General features: G+C 49.3%; 7 protein-coding genes, 1 long non-coding RNA gene and 5 other non-coding genes across 13 annotated transcripts; 10 read left to right on the forward strand and 3 right to left on the reverse strand.

The window, feature by feature from the left end:
• Positions 1–3,148: 3,148 nt before the first annotated feature.
• LOC112269986 (protein app1-like) lies at positions 3,149–4,111 on the reverse strand. Its single transcript, XM_024457577.1, has one exon. The coding sequence runs from the start codon at positions 4,031–4,033 to the stop codon at positions 3,389–3,391; it is 645 nt and encodes a 214-aa protein (XP_024313345.1). The 5' UTR covers positions 4,034–4,111; the 3' UTR covers positions 3,149–3,388.
• A 1,755-nt stretch (positions 4,112–5,866) lies between these two features.
• Positions 5,867–6,659, reverse strand: LOC100836493 (vegetative cell wall protein gp1-like). Its single transcript, XM_003558291.4, has one exon. The coding sequence runs from the start codon at positions 6,657–6,659 to the stop codon at positions 6,159–6,161; it is 501 nt and encodes a 166-aa protein (XP_003558339.2). The 3' UTR covers positions 5,867–6,158.
• A 447-nt stretch (positions 6,660–7,106) lies between these two features.
• LOC112269987 (proline-rich receptor-like protein kinase PERK2) lies at positions 7,107–7,995 on the reverse strand. The gene has a single exon (XM_024457579.1). It carries the CDS (start codon positions 7,868–7,870, stop codon positions 7,349–7,351), a length of 522 nt encoding a protein of 173 aa, XP_024313347.1. The 5' UTR covers positions 7,871–7,995; the 3' UTR covers positions 7,107–7,348.
• Positions 7,996–8,969: 974 nt separating this feature from the next.
• TRNAA-AGC lies at positions 8,970–9,042 on the forward strand. The gene has a single exon. It is a non-coding gene; the product is annotated as a tRNA-Ala (tRNA).
• Positions 9,043–10,622: 1,580 nt separating this feature from the next.
• Positions 10,623–13,153, forward strand: LOC100833928 (reticulon-like protein B8). The gene is made up of 6 exons (XM_010230626.2): positions 10,623–10,781; positions 11,656–11,853; positions 11,935–12,106; positions 12,202–12,340; positions 12,492–12,561; positions 12,688–13,153. The coding sequence occupies exons 2-6, from the start codon at positions 11,676–11,678 to the stop codon at positions 12,855–12,857; spliced, it is 729 nt and encodes a 242-aa protein (XP_010228928.1). The 5' UTR covers positions 10,623–10,781; positions 11,656–11,675; the 3' UTR covers positions 12,858–13,153.
• Positions 13,154–13,638: 485 nt separating this feature from the next.
• On the forward strand, positions 13,639–14,637 carry LOC100829955 (myosin IC heavy chain). Its single transcript, XM_003559315.3, has one exon. It carries the CDS (start codon positions 13,695–13,697, stop codon positions 14,403–14,405), a length of 711 nt encoding a protein of 236 aa, XP_003559363.1. The 5' UTR covers positions 13,639–13,694; the 3' UTR covers positions 14,406–14,637.
• Positions 14,638–15,010: 373 nt separating this feature from the next.
• Positions 15,011–16,418, forward strand: LOC100822675. The gene is made up of 2 exons (XR_730023.3): positions 15,011–15,171; positions 16,080–16,418. It is a non-coding gene; the product is annotated as an uncharacterized LOC100822675 (long non-coding RNA).
• Positions 15,338–15,425, forward strand: LOC112270333. The gene has a single exon (XR_002962725.1). It is a non-coding gene; the product is annotated as a small nucleolar RNA SNOR75 (small nucleolar RNA).
• Positions 15,554–15,640, forward strand: LOC112270330. Its single transcript, XR_002962722.1, has one exon. It is a non-coding gene; the product is annotated as a small nucleolar RNA SNOR75 (small nucleolar RNA).
• Positions 15,698–15,764, forward strand: LOC112270226. The gene has a single exon (XR_002962627.1). It is a non-coding gene; the product is annotated as a small nucleolar RNA Z105 (small nucleolar RNA).
• Positions 15,891–15,971, forward strand: LOC112270367. Its single transcript, XR_002962758.1, has one exon. It is a non-coding gene; the product is annotated as a small nucleolar RNA SNORD18 (small nucleolar RNA).
• A 1,197-nt stretch (positions 16,419–17,615) lies between the features above and the next one.
• Positions 17,616–19,619, forward strand: LOC100830564 (premnaspirodiene oxygenase). The gene is made up of 2 exons (XM_003559317.2): positions 17,616–18,596; positions 18,667–19,619. Exons 1-2 carry the CDS (start codon positions 17,625–17,627, stop codon positions 19,285–19,287), a joined length of 1,593 nt encoding a protein of 530 aa, XP_003559365.1. The 5' UTR covers positions 17,616–17,624; the 3' UTR covers positions 19,288–19,619.
• A 1,731-nt stretch (positions 19,620–21,350) lies between these two features.
• On the forward strand, positions 21,351–23,503 carry LOC100820946 (ent-isokaurene C2-hydroxylase). Its single transcript, XM_003558240.4, has 2 exons — positions 21,351–22,405; positions 22,623–23,503. The coding sequence occupies exons 1-2, from the start codon at positions 21,455–21,457 to the stop codon at positions 23,241–23,243; spliced, it is 1,572 nt and encodes a 523-aa protein (XP_003558288.1). The 5' UTR covers positions 21,351–21,454; the 3' UTR covers positions 23,244–23,503.
• Positions 23,504–23,521: the final 18 nt, after the last annotated feature.

The raw sequence follows: 23,521 nt of genomic DNA on the forward strand, positions 1-23,521 counted from the left end.
TCTAAAGTAATATCAGGATCTCCGTCGATTTCCATGAAGTTCTGATCCCATGTAAATCTTAATCTGAACACGTGCAGATTGTATATATTGAACTAATTTCTAAAGATTGGATATTAATTGATGACATGAATTAATTTCTAAAGATTTATCTGATCTTTTGAAAATAGTTCTAGAGCAAATATTTATTGCAAATGGACTAAAATTATAGTAGCGCATTAATATTGTTCATCTTATCAAATTTATCCAATATTTAGAAATTAATGCTAGAGCAGAAATTAATTGTGAAGACATAAATGACCGATACAGAAGGTAGGTGAAATCTTTCCTATAAATACATATGTCCTGATAAATCGACGGCCAAGTCAAGAATTATCCATGGCTGACAAGATCATTTTCATCGTTGCATTGATCCTGATAATGTCCCTCCTCGCGTCTTGTGGTAAGAAGAGGATGCTGAATCTCTTTTCTCCATATAAGGATTATGTGATGTTAATCAAATAAAAACATTTCTTTCATCTGTGTAGATGTGGTTCAGAGAAAATGCGACGACCACAGCACCACAATCTCCTGTGAAATGTCTAAGTCCTGGACTTGTATTCCGTGGTGCCATTACGCCGGTGATCAAGATGGCTGCTGCAAGGACAGTACATGTGTATGTGTGCACTGCGGGTTCAAATGAGTTACTTGGTGATGAATGGTTGTGTACTTTAGAATAAATCCATACCAATATATTAAATTGGAGTTGGTGGTGATGGTACGACCGTCGCCGTACGTCATGTCATCAAAATTACGGCTAATATGCCACCGCTCGTTATTTCTCTCGACCCGGACGCCCCCAGCGCCCAACCTGCTCGATCCCCTCCCGACGCCCCACCCAACACCCAACCTGCTCCATCGCCCCCGCCGCCGCAACCCCCTTCCTCTTTGGCTAACCCCCCCCCCCACCCCACCCCACCCCACCCCACCCGCCTCCCTTCTCTCCCCTGACCTCCCGCTCCTTCCTTCACATGGACGTCACTTCTTTTCTTGCTGCAGTTCGTGGCCTGGCCACTCCAAGCATACCGACCCCACGCGAGATCCACCCGACGACCGCTGTCCGCCAACGCATGATCCAAAAAGTGGCCGTCGTCCGCCATCCACGCATGAGATCCAGTAGGTGGCCGGCCATAGCTCAACCATCCGGCGAGTCCTTGTTGTTTTCGTTTGTTGTGGTGCTTTGCACGAATCGACGGATAATTCGATAGCTAATTGAGATGTACTCCCAACCTAATTGATGGTAGTTGCTATGGATAATAGATAGATTAGCGTTCTTCCATGCACCGAATGATTACCATGTGCATGCTGTGATTAGAAATGAGCATCTACTGATAGTTCGACTGCATGCTTGAAATTAGCATCTTTTTTCTACGGATTCCAGACTTTTGAATGTATACAAATTCGCTTTATGTTTTGAACTTTTGTATTGGATCTTTTCTTGTTAGAATGTGAAAATTTGGTACAGAATTTGAATGATGATTTTTTAGTGCACTAATAAAGATCATATTTTAAAGTGGTCGTGACATGTGCGTTGGGCTGTGGCAGCGCACGGGCATTTCCACTAGTATATTATAATAAATCAGTGGATTTGGTTGTCCTTGTGCTAAGAAAGCGACCCGTCACAGCACGCTTCGGGGTTTGGGGACTGGGGAGGGGTCGGGGCATAGATGGCCAACGGGCCGGAGCTTTCCGCAACGCTCGAAAGCCCGGCGGGGCCTGAACTGGTTGTGGCGCCGCCCGGCACAAACTTAATCGGGCCGGGCTGGCCCGAAGACCTGCATGTGCCACGCCTGGGCCTCCACCTCAAGTCCCCACCCAGGCCAGCCAGACACGGCCCGTTTATATTTATTTTTTTATCTTTTTATTTTTCCTATATTTGGCCCATCGATATTCAAAATTTTGGCCCAGCTCAACAATTTTGGCCCATTATCTATCCATTTTTTACCCATTGTAACCCTTTTTTTATTTTTCTTAGCTGGGCCTTATGCAGAGAAGGGCTTTGCTCAGGCCCCGCGGACCTTAACGGGCCCTGGCTGGCCCAATCAGGCTTCGTGCCACGCCTAGGCCAGGAGGACACGGTTTGGGACCGGGCCGGCTCGACCCCTCTATTCTCAGACTTCACGGGGCCGCGCGCGAGCCATGCCTGTTGGCCATCTATAGGAAAACCTGCCTCTATAGGGTTTGTAATCTTAAACTAAAGTATTTTTGTCTGTATATCGGAGTATATTTTCTTGTGAGAAGATATCATATTCCATCGAAGGAAAAGGCGGAAGACATCATATTGCGTTTAGTTCTTTGCCGAACTCAATATCTCTTACTTGTTGGTGTGTTTTATGCACCAACCAATTTGCACATCAACTCGAACCGAGCGAAGACAAAGATACTATTTGCTACTCCACCTCAACCTCAAGCTGAAGGTGTCAGCGACATTATACTTCAACATTCCATTTCACACTCTTACATCTAGAGACAATGTACTTCATCACTGTCCACCTCTTTGCCTATATATGTTTTGGAGCGGGACGAATGACCAAAATTATTCGGTTTTACCAATTGAGTAACTAAATAATTGTAAAAAGAAATTTAGGGCCGGGATCAATTTTGTACTTTTATGGCAATTGAGGAACAAAAATTACACTTATCTCATAAAATATGGAGCATCATTGGCAGAGTCTCCCGGTTGAAAGTGAGAGCCATTAGATGGTGGAATTTCCTGGAGTTATTCATGGCATAAATGATGAATTGTAGTGCATTTTTACCTTTCTATCATGCTTAATGTGTTTATTTTGTAGGACAGGAGTCAGAAGCGAGGATGCACACAGTATTCCACATATATCTTGCTTGCTTTTAGCAGGGATGGAGCCAGAAATTTGACATGAGGGGGGCGAGTTGGGATTAGGGGGACGAAATGATAGTATTCAACTATTTTATGGTGATTTTTAATAAGTTAATCAATAACTATTAACTAAAATGAAATTTCTCGGGAGGGGGGGAGCCCCCGGCGCCCCCCCTTGGATCCGTCCCTGGTTTTAGGTCAACCTCCAAATCTTCGAGTCAGTTTTTGAGCAAATGTTTTTAGCTAATAAATCAATAAGTGGGATTGTACAAACAGTGAAGAAAAATATGAACTCGTGGCGTAAAAAAGCTCAAAATATACATATAGATATGGAGAAGTACCGCATACATACAATGGGGCAACTCAACACACACTAACAGTACATTCTCACATACGTCAACCAGTACAAAGTACGAACAGCTGAGGCTTGAAATGTAGGACGCACAACACGAAAACACACTAGCAACCGAGTGATCCTGCCACGCACATCAAGAATATGCACGATGAGGAGCGCGCCTACGCTGATGGAGGCGGTGCTAGGAACGGCATAGGCACGTTCACGGTCGGGATGGAAGGCATCGGAGGCAGTGTCACCTTGGGCACGACAATGGCGGGCATCGGCGCCATGGTAACGGTCACCTTGGGTATGACAATGGCGGGCATCGGGGGCATCGTCACCTTTGGCACGGAAGGGATGGTGATCGCCGGCATAGGGGGCAGTGTCACCTGCGGCACGGTGACCGTGGGCACGGCTGGCATTGTCGGCACGGTGATCGCGGGCGCGGCCGGCACTGTGGGCACGGTCGCGGCTGGCACTGTGGGCGCAGCCGGCATGGTCGGCACGGTGACCGCGGGCACGGCCGGCATAGGCGGCATGGTCGCGGCTGGCACTGTGGGCACAGCTGGCATGGTCGGCGCGGTGATCGCGGGCACGGCCGGCATTGGTGGCATGGTCGCGGCTGGCACTGTGGGCACAGCCGGCATTGGTGGCAGTGTTGGCAAGGTTGGCACGGCCGGGAGGCCAGGAACAGCGGCTGCAGGGGCAGCGGGAGCGGCGGCCGCCGGGGTCGTGTCGGCCAAGTGGCGCGCGGCGTGGCACGTGCTGCTAGCGAGGAGCGTGCACGCCATGATCATGGCCAAGAAGCTTACGGTGGAAGCCATGGCTAGCTGATCTGATCAGCCTGTTTCTTTGAGATGGTTTGAGATCGGAAGCGATGGCCAGACGCTTATGCTTCTGTGTGGGATGCAAGAACATGGGTCAATGCCTGGGATTTTATAGCCCAGTTGTGAGGTCTGATCAGTACTGTACGTATTAGATTGTTTGTTGGCCAGACTCGCGGAAGACGTTAGACGTACGGCGGCAACACAACACAACTTTCTCTGAAACCATTGGTTGGTAATCAGAAAGTCTGAATGTATGCTAATGGAAGAAGGAAAAGTGGTTGTGTGATGGAAGGCAGCAGATCGATTGATTGCAGAAATGATGCATATGTGGATGAGATGCGTATGCATGCGTGGCTCAAATTCTCTGTGTTTAGGTGAGGGGCTGGCGTTGCTGCAGCTTCCCTTTATTCTGACGTGCTCAGTTCCTTTTCCAACTGCCGTGATCTCTGGCCAGGTGAGTTAGCACTACCGGGAGCCCAGATGTAGATCAGGGACGATACGGGACGATCTTTGATTTCATCGGTAATGTACAGTGTTCTGACGATGTACCTGAATTTGAGCTCTCCTTGCTCTGAGCTCTGAACCGAACTGATAATTTACGTCCATCGTGTGCTTGTCGGGATAATATTTCAGTCTGTCCGCTCCGGTGCTAATACAACTGAAAAAGATTGGCAAACATATTGAATTGTTGAAGGGGATTAACCTGTCATAGTTTCTGTACTGAAAGAGGGAAATTTGAACAAGAAGCTACAGTAGCTTATCTTTTGTACTCCGTATTATTTTCTCGATAGCAGTAAAAGAAATACTAAAAGGAGCGATGCTTCACGAACGACAGATTTCTGGATGATATTGGTACTCCGTACCACACATCAAGCCAGCCGTTGATCACATCTTTATTGTCCCTGATCACCGTTGATTCAATCCATCGTACACAGTGTTGTCGTACGCAAGTTAACTCCGTTCTAAAAAAAGAATCCACGCTACTGTTAGACAAATGGAGACAAATGTTTTTTTTACCTAAAATGGAGACAGACGTTTGCTACGAAATGTTAGTACTTGAGTAGTTGAGTGAGACTCAGGCTTACGTTGCGTTGAATTTATTTTATAATTTCCGGTTAAAAAATATACACAAAAATAGAAAAAAATTGATTAGCTAAACATAAAAATAACAAAAAAAATTAAAAAAATTAAATTATCATAATCCATCTCAATGCCAAAGGCACGGCCCGAGAGAAATAAAGAAATGGTAGGCAAAAGCTGAGAATTTCGGTAGATGGGCCGGATTGGAACATGTTTGGGCAGTTGGCCATGTTGATCTCGGCCTAAGGGCCCAGCTCAGCCTGTTATCTTTTATCTCTTACTCCATCTCATTGATAAAAAAAAAGACGTCCATTTTGTACTCCCTCCGTTCTTAAGGGTTCAAATTTGCTTCAATATGGATGTATATATGCGTAAAAAGAGTCTAGATACGTGTAATATTTCGACAATTAATATGGAACGGAGGGAGTACAATTTTTTTACACATAGATACATCCATATATGGACAGATTTGAGACAATTAATACGGGTTGAAGGGAGTACAATTTTTTTGCTAAATGAGACATTTTTTATAGGTCGGAGAGAGTATCTCTTTTAGTCTGAATCCATCCTTGACAAAACAATTTTTTTTTCAAAAAAAATTATACTATTGTGCTTCCTTGACATCAGGTAGTGGCAAGGAAGAGGATTATTAGGTTACTGGTTCTAACAACAGTAGGTTGCAGCCTTGTTCGACGTTCAATTCAGTGGTGTTCTCTGGTTTTTAAAATATTGAAAAGTAAAAAAGTAACATGCTGGAAATAATGTGTAAATACATGTATATAGAAAAAACACGTAATAAGTACAATGAGATACAATCTCGAAAAAAGTACAATGGGACAACCCTTAACTGCCAACACACACTAAAACTGCACATACGGGGCGACGTAAAGAAATTGTAGGGAAAAAAAAACTTGGACACATCACATGTAACAAATGTAAGCAAGTATAGATCGCAGCAACAGAGTGATCGGTCGATGCCGATCATCGACAATGCCGGGCGGCGACCAGCCAGTCGAGCTCGATCAGCGGGGCGCCGGATCTCCTACGCCGACGGCGGCGGGGCGAGGGTAGGCATGGGAACGTTGACGCTGGGGACGAACGGCATCGGCGGCAGCGTGACCTTGGGCACGACGATGGCCGGCATGGGCGCCATGGTGACCTTGGGCACGACGATGGCGGGCATCGGGGACACGGTGACCTTGGGCATGGGCGGCAGCGTCACGGCAATGGACGGGATCGGCGGCAGCGTCACCTGCGGCACCGTGGGCAGCGTGACCGACGGCACGGACGGGAACGTCACCGTCGGCACGGCAGCGGGAGCCGCGGCAGCCGCCGGGGTCGTGTCGTCGGCCAGGCGGCGTGCCGCGTGGCACGTGCTGCTGCTGCCTGCGATCAGGAGCGCGCAGGACATGACCAGCGCCAAGCAGAAGCTCCTATTGCCAGCCATTGCTAGAGCTAAGCTAAGGTTGGTACTGGTTTGCAGGCCGGACTGCTGGGAGGTGATTGCAGGCCTGGTTGTGCTCTGTTGGCGATGCAGGAGCATGGGTCAATGCACGGCAATTTATAGGCCAAACCCAAGTGAGGGTGGCGACCGCTGATTAGGTTGGTAGTTGGCCAGATTTCAGAATGTTTCTTCGCGCTACGACGTGGTCAATCCAAAAGGGCAAGTGCTTTGTAGGATCGAGCCTGTTAAAGGCAACAAGGCAATTGCTCCGGTTTTCTGTGTTTAGGTGATCAGCTGCTGCTGCTGCTGCATGCAGCTTCAGTTTGCTCAACCGTTTCGTGTCAATGTGTCATCATTTGTCAATCGTCACAGTTTCCCCAAGGCCAAACATAAACATCCGATGTTTGGTGTGTAACTCTGCTACGTTCTATTGGGGAATGATGATGATTATTCAGATCAAGGGACAGCAATCCAGTGGGGGGAAATGACAAAGAGTCTTCTTCGAATTCCTTGTGACAAAAGGCCTACATGAGGCCGACCCTCGGGTGCAACAAAAAACATATGATTTATATTTATTTTACTTGGCTCCCTTTTTTCTTTCTTGCGGGCAAACAAGACAACTCTATTGACACCATTCAAGAGGATTGTTACAATTCTGAGCACCACACACATGTACAACACATATGGGAATGCACCTATATATGCATACTCAATCCAACAAATAATCGTACATTAAACGTGACAATATTACACAAGTAAATCAGCCAGGGCGACAATGATCCGCATGCCTAGGGCGTAGATGGTGGAGGCGCAAGGAACGATGGCATGGGTACGCCGGGAATCGATGGCAATGGCGGCAATGGCACCTTAGGAATGCCAGGGGTGGACGGCAGCGGTGGTAGTGGCACCATGGGAATAGTCGGGTTCGGCAAGTCCGGGACCCCTGGAACGGTGGGCACCGTGGGAATAGTCGGGGTCGGCAAGCCCGACACCCCCGGAACGGCGGGGACCGTGGGAATAGTCGGGGTCGGCAAGGCCGGAACACTTGGCACCGTAGGAACAATTGGTGTCGGGTAAGGCAAAGCCGGGACTCCCGGAACCGTGGGCACCGAAGGAATAGTAGGAGTCGGGTACGGCAAAGCCGGCACCGCAGGAATGCCCGGAGGCAAGGCTGGCAGTGTCGGATTCGGCAAAGACGGTATGTCAGCGAGGAGCCTCGCCGCATGGCACGTGCTGCCGCCGCCGCCGCCTAGGAGCACGGCGACGGCCATGACGAGTGCCACGGCATTGAAGCTCGGAGCGGAAGCCATTGTATATATGCGCGCTTGCTAGGTCGTAGTGAGAGTTACTACGCACCTAGCTAGGCTAGCTCTCTCCGGGGCACCAAGCTAATTTAAGGTGGTTGCTGCGGTGCTTTGTTATGCAATGAACCTAGCCTGCTGCATGCCAATTTATAGCCCAGGAGCTGACCACTACGTATCTTTTGTCTTTGTGTGGAAGGCAAAGCTGACGGCTGAGCACTGCTTGGCAAGCATGGGCTGCTGGCCACCCAAAGCATAAGTCCAAAGGATGGTCTACGAGTGGTCATTGGGAAGGCAGAGCAATGTATGGCATACATGCAAGTATATATGCACTGGCCGATGCTTTGCATGCATGTTAGTCTCCTTGAGTCCAGTCAGGGCATGCACAATCTGCATTTTCAGAATGGCGTAATTTGGGAGGAGGATATGCATGTGTGTTCTCTTCTTTTTTTTTTCTTTTTTTTTGAGGGGAATGCATGTGTGTTCTCTTGTCCACCAGAAGTTGAGACGTTTAATTAGGTTCCGGCCGGTTCCTCTTCAGGACTTGTGGCTGGTGGTGGGGGAGTATGGGGCTCTAGCTAGTTGTGGTGTCGAATTCTGATTTGGGCCAACATGCATCGTTGGATAGGCTTTGCAACGGTGTCATTGGGCCACGTCAGATAAAGGATGCTTTGCTTTGCTTGTCCTTGTTCGGTAGTTGCGATGTCCGCGCCTGTGTTTAATTTCCGTTTTGTAGCTCCATGACCATCCGTATCCGTGCTCTGATCCATAGAGTGCTAACAATGGAATTCTCACACGCCAAGAGACTGTGAAACCGGCCATGAAGGTGAATTCGTCTCCGCATGCATTGGATTTCTAATCTCACATACACGCTCTGTCCGTCGGTCGTCACTTTAGTTATGGATTCCGGACTGCACATCGAAAGGCTAGCCGCGCCAAGGGATGTGCGTCGCCCAAGTTCTACACGTGTCAACAATTTCGTGCAGAGTCGAGCTGGTATGGTTCTTCGTGAAGCCGGCCATCACGCGTAACGTACGTTTGGACTTTGGATTAAACGGTGTAGGTATTTACTGTACAAATAGGTTTCACTTTCTGTGAAATCAACAAAGGGGATGTAGCTCAGATGGTAGAGCGCTCGCTTAGCATGCGAGAGGTACGGGGATCGATACCCCGCATCTCCATTTATATTGTTTTACTTTTTGGCCCGGAGGAGCAGCGTAGAGCGTCTACTGGAGCGTAAAGCGCAGGCGTTGCGAAGGAAGGAACGCACCAACACGTACACCTCCTCGCTTCCTTGCCATCTGCCACGCTTCCTTGCTTGGTCCAATCACCGGGAGTCCACGCCGAGTGCTACTTGAAAAAAAAAATCAAATCAACCGGAGCATGGCTATAATTGGCTCGTTGCCTGGTAGTGGCAAACTGCAAATTTTGGTGGAGCCTCAGCCTTTCAGTTGGCCTCTATGGTAGTGGTGGTCAACCCGGGATGCCGGATGCGGACAAATAATCGTTGATTTGCTTTTGTTACATATATCTGTGCCACTAGAACTTAAATGAAACTCCCGAATATACGATTAGGACTTTTGATTCATTTTACTTTTTTCATTGCTTCAATGAACCTATGCACTATCACAGTTCGACAACAGGGAGGAAAACTACATTGTCCAAACACACACATTAACAGAGCCACTGCATCGAGGCAAAGAGGTAGAACCAAGAGACATGGCATCTCTAGGGAGCTAGGCGAGGCGTCTTGACGAATTTCTACACTACTTCTCTTGTGTGTGTGTGTTTTCTTCGGAGGCCGACATTGGAAGAGGCGTATTTCTTGAGGAATTTCTACACTACTTCTTGAATGGACAAATAGAGGATCTCAATCTTACCGGGGAAGTCAGAAGGTGGAACGCACTTTCATTCGTAGCAATCTCCTCGCAGAGAGATTGTAGGAGTATGTCACTCCAACCATCTAGCGCCTTCCTTCCTTCAAGCACACCACTTTTGGTCAATTCCGCAATCGCGTCTCATGGGTGAGTCCTACCCTGAAATCTTTTCGGTATCGTTGGTCCATTCACTTGCAACTTTGCAACAATATTGTGATAGGGGAGGGAGGATCACTAGAGAGAAAAGGCTACGCTGACGGAGGGTAAGAGTGTATTTTGAATTTCAAGGAAGAGCCAGGGGCAAGGAAGATGCCTGGACAATTGATTTGCATCTTTACAACTTGCTTCTAATACAAATTTTTACAAAAAACACTGCAATGCTTGTGGGACCATACAAATCTCAAACATGACGTGCTAAACATGTTCCCTCCTCCACAGTTTAAGCACTTTCTCATTTCGACACCCAAACTACTTTTACAATGTTTTTAAAGAACTTCTATAAGGTCAATTTTTTTTTGGTCAAAAAGAGGAGTACTCCCATCAATTTTGAACCGAGCGAGGGAGCGAATCAGGCGGATTTGCTGGACGCAGCAATTAAGCCGATCAATAAAGACCAAGCAAATATCTCGGGTGGGCCACGCCTCCCTCGTGCTCCATGCCACCACTTGTTTACTAACTCCGGGGACAGCGACATTCCCTTACCCGTGGGTCCACGCCCGTCAATCCTTCCCTCGGTCCCACAGCTCAGCACTCGCACGCACGCATCAATCCGGTGCACGTAGGCACTTGTTCCCAATATAGGACCCACCAGTCAGTGCCTCCGACTTGAAGACGAGGGGATCTTTGGGTGGAGCCCCCCACTCCTCACCCGTCTCCCGTAAATAATTAAGCGGCGATTCGATTCTTTCTCCCCCAAAGCCACCAGCATTTCTTCCAACTGCTCCTCTTGCTCCCCCGCTCGCTCTCGCCGCCTGCTGATCCTCTCCTCTTCGGGAGGACCCCGAGCAGCCTCCCTCCCCGTCCATCTGCTGCTCGCCCCCTCGGTACGATCTCCCCCGAGTTTAGTCCGTTTAAACTTTGTCTGCGTGTTCTTTTGCTGCGCCGATGTGGAATCTGGAGCGTTTTCCGTTTCTTTTTTTCTTTTTTTACTTGAAAGGGATGGAGTCGCTTTTACTGAATGGAAAGGCGGATTTGTTGTTTAGGATACGAAGCTTTCCTTTCGGGGTGGTTTGCTTGTCTAGTGTTTTTCGATTGTCTGACAGGATTAGCGGACGAGTTCTGAACATTCTGCTTCTGTAGTAGGCAAAAGGATGGACTGTCCTCGCTGGTGATTGTGAATGTGATGCTCGGTTACTTTGGAAAGAAATTGAAAGTCTTTCTAGGTTGATGTTTGATCGACCAGGGTTGGTCTTGATGTGTTTAGATTCGCTTCAAGGGGATGTGTGTTGCTCATGTGAGTAGGTACCATGTTATAGTGGTTCTAGTGCTGGATTCATTTGCGAAGCGATTTTGGCGGTCGATGGATGCCATTAGTTGCTAACAATGATTGAAAGGTTAAAATCTAGGTTAAACTTGCTCGACAAATGTACACCTGGATGGTCTTGTACCAAATTGTTCATTTATTTCGAAGCTTTAGTCAGAAACGAGGAGCACTGTTCCAGGAGTGGCTCTTACGTGATTGAGTTTACTAGTCAGAATGGGTGTCCTGGTAGCATTAACATAAGCGAGCACACACTTTGGGCCAAAAGGTTGAATGCATTGTTCCAAACTTCTCAGGGATTCTGTCAAAGCAAGCATATTGGCCCAAATTTTGATCTGAGTAAACTGTTTTATCGTGTTTCGCTGGTTTGTCTCCCTGTATTTGTCTATCTTATACATGTTCATGATATGACTGATCGTATTGTTCCTACCCTGCAGTAACCTCAAAATACTTGAAGATGTCAGAACATTCTGAGAATGTAACTGAAAAGATCATGGGCAGCATCATGGATACCATTGCTGACAACCTCCCTAAGCAGAAGTCTGGGCGTTTTGATCCAGCTGCAGTCTCTGATAAAGTGAACAAGCTGTTTGGTCGCCAGCAGTCCCTTCATGGAGTTTTGGGTGGTGGAAAGTGTATGTGATTGTGATCTGCTCATATGTTTACTGAAGTTTTCTTTGTGTCGCCATGTGTGATGCTTTTTGTTTGCATTGTAGCTGCTGATGTATTGCTTTGGAGGAACAAGAAGATATCTTCCAGTGTTTTGGCTCTCGCAACAGCTATTTGGATTTTCTTCGAGTGGCTTGATTACCACTTCTTGACAATCATTTCATTTGCCCTTGTTCTTGGAATGGTTGTTCAGTTTGTTTGGTCGAACTTCGCAAGCAGGTTAAATGTTTATGAGGTTTTAAAAAGCATCTGAATAGCGTGTTTTTTTTTCTATTACTGTATTACATAAAAACCAATGCTTTGTCCACCCTTAGATCTTCTAATGTACCCCGTGTCGAGTTACCGAAAGAGCTCTTTGTGAACATTGCTGTTGCGGTTGGTGCCCAAGTAAACAAGTTCCTGGGTTTCCTTCAAGATGTGTCTTGTGAAAGAAACTTGAAGCATTTTGTACTGGTACGTGCATTTCTGGATTCTTTTTGTACTCCATCATTGCAATCTTTATATGAAAGAGGAAACTACAAAGATAAGCCAATCATGGAAAAGTAGATATTCTGTTTGTTCATCATGAACTGAAGTTTTAATGTCACGTGTTGGTTTATTTCAGGCAATTGTCGGTTTGTGGGCTGCTGCTGTAGCTGGGAGCTGGTTCAATTTCTTAACTGTCATTTATATTGGTAAGAGTTTGTAACCTATTATTGTTCTCTTGCATTTTCGCCACTGAGAAACAACATGATGTTCCTAAATTGTGGATGCATGTTTTCTGCTGTATATACTAATGAGTGCCTGATTACCTGGAACAGGATTTGTCTGCGCTCATACCCTTCCTGTGCTGTACGAGAAGTACGAAGACCAAGTCGACAGCTTCCTCTACAGCCTTCTTGATCTGCTCCGAGATCAGTACAAGAAACTCGACAGCGGTGTCTTGAGCAGGATACCCAAGGGGAACATGAAGTTCAAGAAGAGCGAGTAGACTAGATGGGCACTCATGATTACGGAGTGAAACCCCCGTATGTATTATTCTGCTTAGTCGTGTGCCAGACCTGTAGTGTCAATTGCTGTTTGAGAGCTGTGTGGTGTGCTTCCTGGACCAGGACACCGGTTTATCACCCCACCAGTTTAGATTCAACTGCAATGCATTTTCTTCTGTTATTCTGGATGCTCCTCCACAAATTAGTGAGACCATAAGTTGTATCCAGAAGTTGGATGTTGAGCTGAAATTCATTGTGCTGTTCCCCAAACAAAATGTTTTCCCCATGTGCTTTGCAATTTTCGCTGCATGTCCCACAAATTGTGCTGCTCGAACTATGTTTTTCCCATTTTCACTGTCGAGTTGGACTTGACAATCCCCGCTATGTCCCCGTGATGAAGGAGATAATATGGCTTTGTGAATTGAGAGTTTATCTATCAAGAACCAGAATTGCTCACTGCCATGTGCCTGGAGGCTGGAGCCCTGGACTGTCTGTGGATAAATACTGTCAATACTGAATTTTCTCAGCCTGAGCATAAAATACGGCGGAAGTTTTTCATATCAAAATTATCAATGTTATGGCAGGTCTGGAACCAGAATTGTAAGCCAGGTTGTTAGGTTTCAGGTGGTGCTGCACTGGCACGCCTCCGACGTGCAAATATTCAGCTGTGGAACAGTCAAAGCCATCAGGTGATTCAACCATGATCCAACCTAACCACATTCCAAGTCTCGAATCACCACGCTATAAAGCCCGCATCCTCACTCGTCTCCTCCATCACCACCAGCAAGAAGAAGTGGCCAAGAAGAACCTAGCAAAGCATCGTCGAGCCTTCTTCATCCATGGAGCAGCACAAGGCGTCCGTCCTGCTCTGCCTCGTCGCCCTCGTCTACTGCGCCGGGCGCGGCGCGGACTGCATGCGTGTGCTTCACGACTCCGACGCCGAGTTCGCCTTCGGCTCCAGGGCCGCCGCCTCAGCCGCAGCCGCAGCGGCGGGAAGCGACGCGTTCGCCTCGCCGCGGGACGCGACCTTCGATGACTACGAGAACGAGATCAGCCGGGTCGAGTTCGAGCCAGAGCACGGTATCCCCGCGTCCTCGTCCTCCTCGTACGCCGCGGCGGCCGCGCCCAATGCCGCGGCCGGGCCGGCACCGGGGCCGGTGATGGCGACGGCGGGGAGCGACACCGCGGCGGCCGGGCGCGCGAGGGGGAGCATGAAGTGGTGGCTGCCGCCTTCAACGATGCCGACGTTCCCGCTGTTCCCGAACCCCGGCGGCGGGATCCCCGGGTTGCCCGCGATGCCGATGCCGGGCGGCGGCGGGGGCGGCATTCCCGGGTTGCCTGGCATGCCGCTGCCGGGCGCGGGCGGCATGCCGATGCCGATGATGCCGTTGCCAGGAGGCATGTTCAAGCCGATCGGGTGGGGCGCGGGCGCGGCGCCGTCGCCGCCCGGCCAGGCGCAGCCCACGCCCCCCGCCGCCAGCGACACCTCCAGCTCCAGCTCCGGCTCCACCGCCAACGTCGACAACCCCAACCCCAGCGAGAACAACTGACCCAGATGGTGTTCGAGTCCACCATTTTTTACTGCTCCTTACTTTACTTATAGCACGCACGTACGTAGATCCACTGCCAGCACTTCGCTGCTGCTCGCCATTCCTCCAGTCGACATGTTTGTCTAGCGGCAGTACGTATGAACAACGCTGCATGAAAGCTTATATTTACTCCTGTAAAAGATCCAGTTCCTGTTGGGCTTAAACTCTAAACGGCACAGTTAACTGCGCAACAGTTACAGCCAATGTCACTGCGCGATTGTTCGGTAATTCCAATTTAGCGATTTCAGGAAGAAGGAAATACAAGTGCAAAGGCCACAACAGACAGGACAGTCCTGTCAGGAGAACAGATCAAGTTCAGCTAGGAGAAACACAAGAGCTGCTGAGTTTTTCCGAAAATAAAACTCTGTGCAAAAGTAGACATCCAGTTTCTCTGCGAAGTATACTCATCGTGTCCGAGGCGGTGGGTTACCATCGTCTCTGTATTCGAGCATGGGCTAAGGCCTGGGTTCTAAGGCCCAAAAGGCCTGCTAACCAGAGTCCTAATCGGAGCGGAACGCCGTGAAGCGGCTGATCCGAGCCGTCCACGTATCCAGCCCCGGCTAGGGTTTCCCCCTTCCCGCAACACTCGACCACTATAAATGCGAGGCGAGAGACAAAGCCGCCAACAATCTACCGAGATCGGATTCTTCCACACTTCTGCCGCCGCCGCCGCCACCGCTAGCCAAAGAGTCACACAGAGAAAACCACCTCCGCGATGAGGGCCAAGGTTTGTTCCTTTCCGGCGCCGCCCCTGTATCAACTGATGGTTCGATTTGCTTGTTTGCCCCGTGTGTTCTTAGTTAGATCTAGTTGGGTGTTTCGTGTGAGGTTTTGCTGCAGTAGTTCACTAGTTCTGCTCGTGGGCTATGTTGCGGCTCGCTCGAGTTTGTGGTTCTCTGTGATGATCAACACTGATTAGATGTCCGATTCAATCCATTCCTTTAAACCATGGGGACAAAACGAGGCATTTGTCTGAGAGAGCAATTTCGTAAGCTTTTTTCTATTTTCATCTGATTTTGTTCTGATATGGCGATCAATTTGTGCTATTAATTGTGTGGAACTGGAGCACGCAAACTGTTGATGTTTCTTCATCTTAGTGTATTTATTGTTCTCTGTGATGATCAACACAGATGACGAGTCCGATGTAATCCATTCTATTAAATCATGTGGACAATCGAGGCATTTGTCTGAGAGGACACTTCCCTTTTTTAGAATTTGCTATTTTTTCTCTTGTTTTTGTGTTAAGTTTGCCATTGACATAATGAGGAATACAATTGTTGTCTGATCTATTTGATGATAAAATCCTCCTACTCATTCTGAATGTCAAATCAATGGCATGTTTGCTCTGCTCGTTCACAGGATAGTTAAGTCTTTTAATTGTTATTATCTGCATGACGTAGTTGATCTATAGCTATAGATAATATTCTGCTAATTTATCATAGTTTTGGAAGATGATGAAGAACACTTGGTCCGTGTTTCTGAAAATCACGTGATGATATCCAATGAAACACTCAATACTCTGATTCCAACTGCACGCACGTGCTCTTGCCCTATACAGCAATACATTTAGATACTGCTATATTGTTTTGTGTTTACTGGAGTACTAACTTACATCATGGCTGTGATAATGTGCAGTGGAAGAAGAAGAGAATGAGGAGGCTCAAGCGGAAGCGCCGAAAGATGAGGCAGCGATCTAAGTAGGCGCCCTCCAGGAGTAGCATTACCTTGCATACAGGCTGCTGGACATTGTGGGATGAAGTTGCGTCTAATGATTCCTGATGTGTCATAGTAGTTTTGGTTGTAGGTGATGTGAATCCTTCACTGATTTGGCCAAATTAGGCGTTTTTAATAGTCTGGTTATTATGTCCCAAGACTGTTTTATGTACTGTAAGGATGGTTATATGTATTGTTACTGAATCTTACAACGAGTTTGGTGGTGCCTGGCATCGTGGCATATGTTATCTTCTTTGATAATCTGATGGCTGGTATGTTTATCTTACCGCAAAATACAGAAATGAGCGCTTGTTATACATGGTTTTGCTATCGTTAACAAATCTAGCGTCGACATAGCAGTTCCGGCCTGAGGATTTTAAAGCGTCAATTTAGCGCTGGATGTTCCTTTTGGATTTAGTGATTAATTTAATTTTCCATCGGATTTGCATATGAATACGAGTGATTCAGAACTGAAATCCCGACCTGGATTGTTTGAATATGTACTGAAATGCTCTCTCTCCAGTACATTAAGCCTCAGCTCGACACCACTGCCCTAATTGCTAAACTCTGTCATTTTGGCGTTTAGCTAATTCCTGAACATTTGCAACTCTGATGAGCGGGCCCTCATGGATGATGCCAAGCAATGGCTCTTCTATATGAACGATACGCTGAGCCAAAATGACTTCCGTAGGCGATCTGGTCCGCGAGGAGGAAGGATATTCACGTGGAAGTTTTTTAGAGTCCCCTATCCCTTCTTCAGGTGCATCAACAGTTTCACGTGAGAACCTGCATTTCTGAATGTGAGAAAGCCGGCTTGGTTCGTCAGGCGGCAGTAGCTTTGCCGCCACAGTCGGGCTAAAGCTGAACACTGATGGCGCTGCAGCGGGCGCCGTTTGCATTGCTGGGAATCCTCCATTGGGGGCAACTTGGTGTTATATCAATGTTGGCAAGGCCAAAGGGAGGTGCTATTTTCCATGTAACCTACAGTATATTCCTCTCAGTGTAGTTCAGAATGTTTTTTTGGCCATTTTCCATAACACCAAAAAAGAGAGATCGAATCTTTTCCCGATGTAGCAACGCCTGTGAAACAAACAACCCATTTAGATGCCATTCGTCTCAATCTAGCTTGTTAATTAGTGTCCTGTCCATTTCAAGTGTTTGCATTTACATTCCCAATATGATTCGATCAATTTAGTTACTCCTATTTCTCCAAATAAACGGCTCAAGCTCTCGATTCGCCGGAACACGTATTAACATGTAGCAAGTCAAGCAATATAAAAGTGGTTGCAAATCTTAAATTAAGCTCGCTGAAGATGACACGCCATCTTCCACATCGATCTGAATACTCTTAGATCGTCGTCAACCTTATCCTATCTATAAATAGCTCGATCATGATCCTGTTGATGAACCATGTCCAGCACTGACAAGTATACATACGAGCTAGATCACCTAGCCGGCTTAGCTCCAATGGCAGAAACCGAGCCCATTCAGCTGGTGTGGTACACTTTATGCGCCATCCTTGTGGCCACCATAGTCGTGAAGCTCAAGCTCATGAAATCATCATCAACCTCTGCCCTCCATGGCCTGAACCTGCCTCCAGGCCCATGGTCAATTCCGGTGCTGGGCCACATGCAATTCCTCATTGGCGCCCTGCCGCACCAGGCCCTGCGTCGCCTGGCCCAGCAGCACGGCCCAGTCATGCTCCTCCGCCTCGGCCACGTCCCGACGCTGGTGCTCTCCTCGGCGGAGGCGGCGAGGGCGGTCATGAAGGCGTCGCCCCACGCCGCAGCCGACGCCTTCGCCAGCCGGCCCGTCTACGCCGCCGCCGACATCTTCACCTACGGCGGCGAGAATATCTCCTTCGCGCGCCACGACAGCCGGCACTGGAAGGCGCTCCGGAAGCTCTGCACCATGGAGCTGCTGAGTCCCGGGCGCGTCCGCTCCTTCCGCCCCGTCCGGGACCAGGAGGCGGCGCGGCTCGTGCGCTCCGTCGCCGGCGCCGGCGGGGCAGCGGTGAACGTGAGCGAGAGGTTGAAGGTGATGATGAACGATGTTATCATGAGGGTCTCCGTGGGCGACAGGTGCCGGCAGCGGGCGGGGTACCTGGAGGAGCTGGACAGGATGCTGGACCTCATGTCCGGGTTTAACCTGACGGACCTGTTCCCGGCGTCGAGGCTCGCTAGGGTGCTCGGCGGCGGGTCCCTGAAAGCGGCATGGGCGGTGCACCAGAGGATGCACGGAATCATGGAGGACATGATCCGTGACCACAAGAGCGCCATGGACAGCGAGCTAGAAGAACTAGAGGCCGCTCCAGCTTCCTCCGCCGGCAATGACGCAGATGAGCGGGAGGAAATCCTCACCACCTTGTTGCGGTTCCAGAGGGATGGCGGGATTGGCGGCATCGCAATCACCAACGAAAATGTCGCCGGCGTCCTCTTCGTAAGCCACACCGCCATGAAAACTCATGTATCGCTCGCATGCTTCCTCCTGTGTTAACATTTGTTAGCAGGATGTGTTCTCGGCGGGGTCGGAGACGACGGCGACCACAGCGATCTGGGCCATGTCGGAGCTGATGAGGAGCCCACGCATAATGGCTGTCGCACAGTCTGAAGTCCGGCGAGTCCTACACGGCAAGAACGCGGTCACGGAGGCCGACATCGACTCCGGCCGCCTCCCCTACCTCGAAATGGTCATCAAGGAGACCTTCAGGCTGCACCCTCCGGTGCCGTTGCTCCTTCCCAGGCTGTGCGCGGTCTCAAGCAAGGTGATGGGCTACGACGTGCCCGCCGGCACCACCGTGTTTGTAAACGTGTCAGCCATCGGTAAGGACGAGGACAGCTGGACGGCGGACGCCGGTGACTTCAGGCCAGAGAGGTTTGAGACCGAGGCGGTGGACTACGGTGGCACGGACTTCAGGTTTTTGCCTGGAGGCGCCGGCCGGAGGATGTGCCCGGGGATGATGTTTGGGGTGTCAAATATCATCATAGCTCTTGCATGTCTTCTTTACCACTTTGACTGGAAGGTCCCCGGAGGGGAGAGCCCCGAGAAGCTTGATATGGCCGAATCATATGGGATCACCGCGCGTCGGAAGACTGAGCTCTTGTTGGAAGCTACTCCTTTTGTGCGTTGATTTGTTGATCCACCGTGCCCGCGCCTGCGCCACACTGTCCCTTCGTTCGCCAATCAGCGTTCAACGAGGCGTGTGTTCGCCTGCACCGCCGCCGCTGACGCCAATGTCGTCCGCCTCTTCGACATTGCCAAGCTCACGGTAAGGCTGAAAAGGGAAACCTCGTTGGCGCTTTGCCAGAATTGAAACGACAACTTTCTTTTTCGGGCTAACTATAGTCTTTTGTGGCCTAATTGTACAAGTGAACTGACCAAATGTATGATCCGCAGAAATTGCGTGTATTTTCGGTACATTTTTTTCTTGCTTTAGATTTTCAATGTAATGTGTGACCTTAAGTGCTTCAGATCTTCAATGTCAAGTGCTAAAAAATGTCAATGTTATGCTGCAAAATTTGAGTTCAGTTTTTGCCTTTCATGATCTGTCCAGCTATCTAGATGAGTTGCAGATTGCTTCAGGTGTTTGGAATCTGAAACCAGCTTACTCTGGACACTTTTTTTCCTTTTGTCATGTTGGTCACTTTTCCTTAAACTTTTCCATCTCGGATGCCATGATGCACAATAGAGTTACCTGATGTATACGATTTTGATTTCACGGACCATTTGTGGGGTGAAGCTGACGCCATCATGGCATCCAACTAGGAACTTTTTTAGGAGAAACTACACCGCATGGAGTGAAAAACCGTTCAAATCCATATGAGGGATCAAAACGGTCCAATTTTGCCAATTGAGGGACCAAATGTATTTGACTTTGAGTTGACAGACAATTTCTAAACTTTGCTGTCAATTAAGGGCAAAATATTTTTTTCTCTTTTTTATTATTGAAATGCGAATGGTACGATGCTAAACCAATCAAAATGCTAAACCAATCTCAGTTTCATATGGAACATATTATTATTCATAAAGACCGTGGTCTGACCAAAAGTGCCGCAAGCTGTAGAATGAACAGCGCCCTTATTATTTCGAAGGAGGACAACACGGCGTTGCGGAGGAGAACAGGGCTGTGCGGCACGACGAGACACGTGCAACCTCAAGTAGAAGTGGAGAACGATGGCAACAAGAGAGAAGAAAATGTGGAGAACGAAGAGTACAATGTCATTGGAAGTTTTACCCAGCCGATCACAGCTCCTACTTGTGATGATAATCTTTATGGTGGAGATCTGTTCTAATTTTCAGTTCAGATTTTGCCTTTCGTAATCGGTCCAGCTATCTAGATGAGTTGTTGATTGCTTCAGCCTTCAGGTGTTTGGAATCTCAACAGCCTACTCTGACCCCCTTTTTTCTTTCTTTCGCCTTTGTGTCATGTTTTTTTTTTCAAAACGGAAAAACTAGGCCTGCGGGGGAAAGAAACCCTCGGGTATCGTTTGAAAGAAGAAGACCTTCTCACACAGGCCTAGAAGATTCCCGAACCTCATGTCCCACCCATACACAGCGGCACCGCGGCATCACGTGAGATCAAAACCGGCATTAGACCTGTGCTTTGGCATGGGACAGACGAGAGGACTTTTTTAACCCTCCGGCTGAAATTCCCTCCCGAAGGAGTCAAACACAGAACCAAAGGGATGCTACTGGAAACCCTGACCACTGGGGTACAGACTCGTTCGCTTTGTGTCATGTTGCCATCTACAAAGTCACCGAATCTCTGTCCAGCGGGTGCCGTTTGCTTCGCAGCGAATCCTCGATCGGAGGGGCATTGACCTTCAATATCAGGTGCCACAAGGCTGCAAAGTCTGGTAATCCTCTGGCTCTAATAATTCAGAACGTTGGTTTGGCCATTTTCAATAACACCAGAACCAGAGAGATGGAATCTGTTCCGCAGTGTGCCAACACCTAAGAAACAAACCACCCAGTTTAGATACCAAGTAGGAGTACGTCTCAATCGAGCTTGTCAATTTGTCCCGTCCATTTCATGTGTGTTTACATTGACATTTCTCTCAAGAAACGGCTCAAGCCCCTCGATTCGCCAATATATATACGTATTTATACATAGCAGTCAAGCAATATAAAACAGTAGCAAACCTTAAATTAAGCTCGATGACGATGACACGCCACCTTTTATCGATTTGAATACCCGGCGTCAACTCTACAGTGGCGGAGTTGGGATCCTTAAAACCTGGTCACATCATCCTGTTGATTAATCATACGAGCTAGATCACCAAGCAAGCTTAGCTCCAATGGCAGAAACCGAACCAATTCAGCTCGTGTGCTACAGTTTATGTTTCATCCTCGTGGCCACCATACTCGTGAAGCTGAAGCTGAGATCGTCATCGAGCTCTGCCCTCCGCGGCCTGAACCTGCCTCCAGGCCCATGGTCGATGCCGGTGCTGGGCCACATGCAATTCCTCATCGGCGCCCTGCCGCACCGGGCCCTTCGAGGCCTGGCCCGGCGGCACGGCCCGGTCATGCTCCTCCGGCTGGGCCACGTCCCGACGCTGGTGCTCTCCTCGGCCGAGGCGGCGAGGGCGGCGCTGAAGGCACCCCATGACGCCGCCTTCGCAGGCCGGCCCATGCACGCCACGGCGAGCATCATCACCTACGGCGGCGAGAACATCGCCTTCGCGCGCCACGACAGCCGGCACTGGAAGGCGCTCCGGACGCTCTGCACAGTGGAGCTGCTGAGCCCCGGGCGCGTCCGCTCCTTCCGCCCCGTCCGGGATCAAGAGGCGGCGCGGCTCGTGTACTCCGTTCTCGCCGCCGGCGCCGGCGGGTCAGCGGTCAACGTGAGCGAGAAGGTTAAGGTGATGATGAACGACGTGATCATGAGGGTATCCGTGGGCGACACGTGCCGGCAGCGGGCGGCGTACCTGGAGGAGCTGGACAGGATGCTGGACCTCATGTCCGGGTTTAACCTCACGGACCTGTTCCCGGCGTCGAGGCTCGCGAGGGTGCTCGGCGGCGGGTCGCTGAAGGCGGCGTGGGCGGTGCAGCGGAGGATGCACGGAATCATGGAGGACATGATCCGTGACCACAAGAGGGCCATGGACACCGAGCTACAAGAACCAGAGGCCACCGGCCATGATGCGGATGAGCGGGAGGACATCCTCACCACCTTGTTGCGGTTCCAGAGGGATGGCGGGATTGGCGACATCGCCCTCACCAACGAAAATGTCTCCGGCGTCCTTTCCGTAAGCCGCTGCCATGGCAACTCAACTCTCACCCGCATGCTTCCACCTGCTAATTAGTACTCCCTCCGATCCACAAGTCGTACTCCTTCCGATCAGCACTAACTTAGTACTAAATCCGAGTCACTTATTATGGATCAGAGGGAGTACTAAATCAGTGATACTTATTATGGATCGGATGAAGTACTAACATTTATTTCTTCCTCGTCGTGACCAACAGGATGTATTCTCGGCGGGGTCAGAGACCACGGCGACGACGGTGATCTGGGCCATGTCGGAGCTGATGAGGAGCCCACGCACAATGGCCGCCGCACAGTCCGAAGTCCGGCGAGCCCTCCATGGCAAGACTGCAGTAACGGAGGCCGACATCGACTCTGGCCGCCTCCTCTACCTCGAAATGGTCATCAAGGAGACCTTCAGGCTGCATCCTCCATTGCCGTTGCTCCTTCCCAAGCTGTGCACCGAGCCAAGCAAGGTCATGGGCTACGATGTGCCCGCCGGCACCACCGTGTTCGTGAACGTGTGGGCCATCGGCAGGGACGAGGATAGCTGGACGACGGACGCGGGCGAGTTCAAGCCGGAGAGGTTCGAGAGTGAGGCAGTGGACTACGGTGGTACGGATTTCAGGTTTCTCCCCGGAGGAGCCGGACGAAGGATGTGCCCGGGGATGATATTTGGGATGTCCAATATAATGATAGCTCTTGCGAGCCTTCTTTACCATTTTGATTGGAAGCTCCCCGGAGGCAAGAGCCCCAAGAAGCTTGATATGGCCGAAACATACGGGATCACTGCACGTCGGAAGACTGACCTCATGTTGGAAGCTACTCCTTTTGTGCCTTGATTTGTTGATCCACCGGGCCCACTCGTCTCTACTGGATCTCATCCCAAGGCACCCCCTTCATTTAGGGCTAAGAAGACGGGAAAGCACATTCCTCTCTATGAGAACAATGTGTTTCCTCCGATCTATGAAGTGGGAGAGAGTGGATCCGATGATTGTCGTTTCGATAAGAAGACTTTTGCATTTGAGATTTGGACTTTTTTTGTAACTCGAATAATGAAATGGTCAAATAAGAGGTGTCAAGCTTATTATTTTGGCATCGAGCTAGTTTGTTGCAGGAC

The sequence above is a fragment of the Brachypodium distachyon genome, chromosome 1 (genome assembly GCF_000005505.3).
Source record: "Brachypodium distachyon strain Bd21 chromosome 1, Brachypodium_distachyon_v3.0, whole genome shotgun sequence".
Taxonomy (NCBI): Eukaryota; Viridiplantae; Streptophyta; class Magnoliopsida; order Poales; family Poaceae; genus Brachypodium; species Brachypodium distachyon.

Excerpts from the sequence above, each read along its gene's own strand:
- LOC112269986 (XM_024457577.1), bottom strand. The coding sequence starts at position 4,033 with ATGGCTTCCACCGTAAGCTTCTTGGCCATGATCATGGCGTGCACGCTC.
- LOC100836493 (XM_003558291.4), bottom strand. The coding sequence starts at position 6,659 with ATGCTCCTGCATCGCCAACAGAGCACAACCAGGCCTGCAATCACCTCC.
- LOC112269987 (XM_024457579.1), bottom strand. The coding sequence starts at position 7,870 with ATGGCTTCCGCTCCGAGCTTCAATGCCGTGGCACTCGTCATGGCCGTC.
- LOC100833928 (XM_010230626.2), top strand. The coding sequence starts at position 11,676 with ATGTCAGAACATTCTGAGAATGTAACTGAAAAGATCATGGGCAGCATC. Across the intron at positions 11,854-11,934 it reads AGTTTTGGGTGGTGGAAAGT|CTGCTGATGTATTGCTTTGG; the intron begins GTATGTGATTGT and ends TTTGCATTGTAG. Across the intron at positions 12,562-12,687 it reads CTTAACTGTCATTTATATTG|GATTTGTCTGCGCTCATACC; the intron begins GTAAGAGTTTGT and ends TACCTGGAACAG.
- LOC100829955 (XM_003559315.3), top strand. The coding sequence starts at position 13,695 with ATGGAGCAGCACAAGGCGTCCGTCCTGCTCTGCCTCGTCGCCCTCGTC.
- LOC100830564 (XM_003559317.2), top strand. The coding sequence starts at position 17,625 with ATGGCAGAAACCGAGCCCATTCAGCTGGTGTGGTACACTTTATGCGCC. Across the intron at positions 18,597-18,666 it reads ATGTCGCCGGCGTCCTCTTC|GATGTGTTCTCGGCGGGGTC; the intron begins GTAAGCCACACC and ends ATTTGTTAGCAG.
- LOC100820946 (XM_003558240.4), top strand. The coding sequence starts at position 21,455 with ATGGCAGAAACCGAACCAATTCAGCTCGTGTGCTACAGTTTATGTTTC. Across the intron at positions 22,406-22,622 it reads ATGTCTCCGGCGTCCTTTCC|GATGTATTCTCGGCGGGGTC; the intron begins GTAAGCCGCTGC and ends CGTGACCAACAG.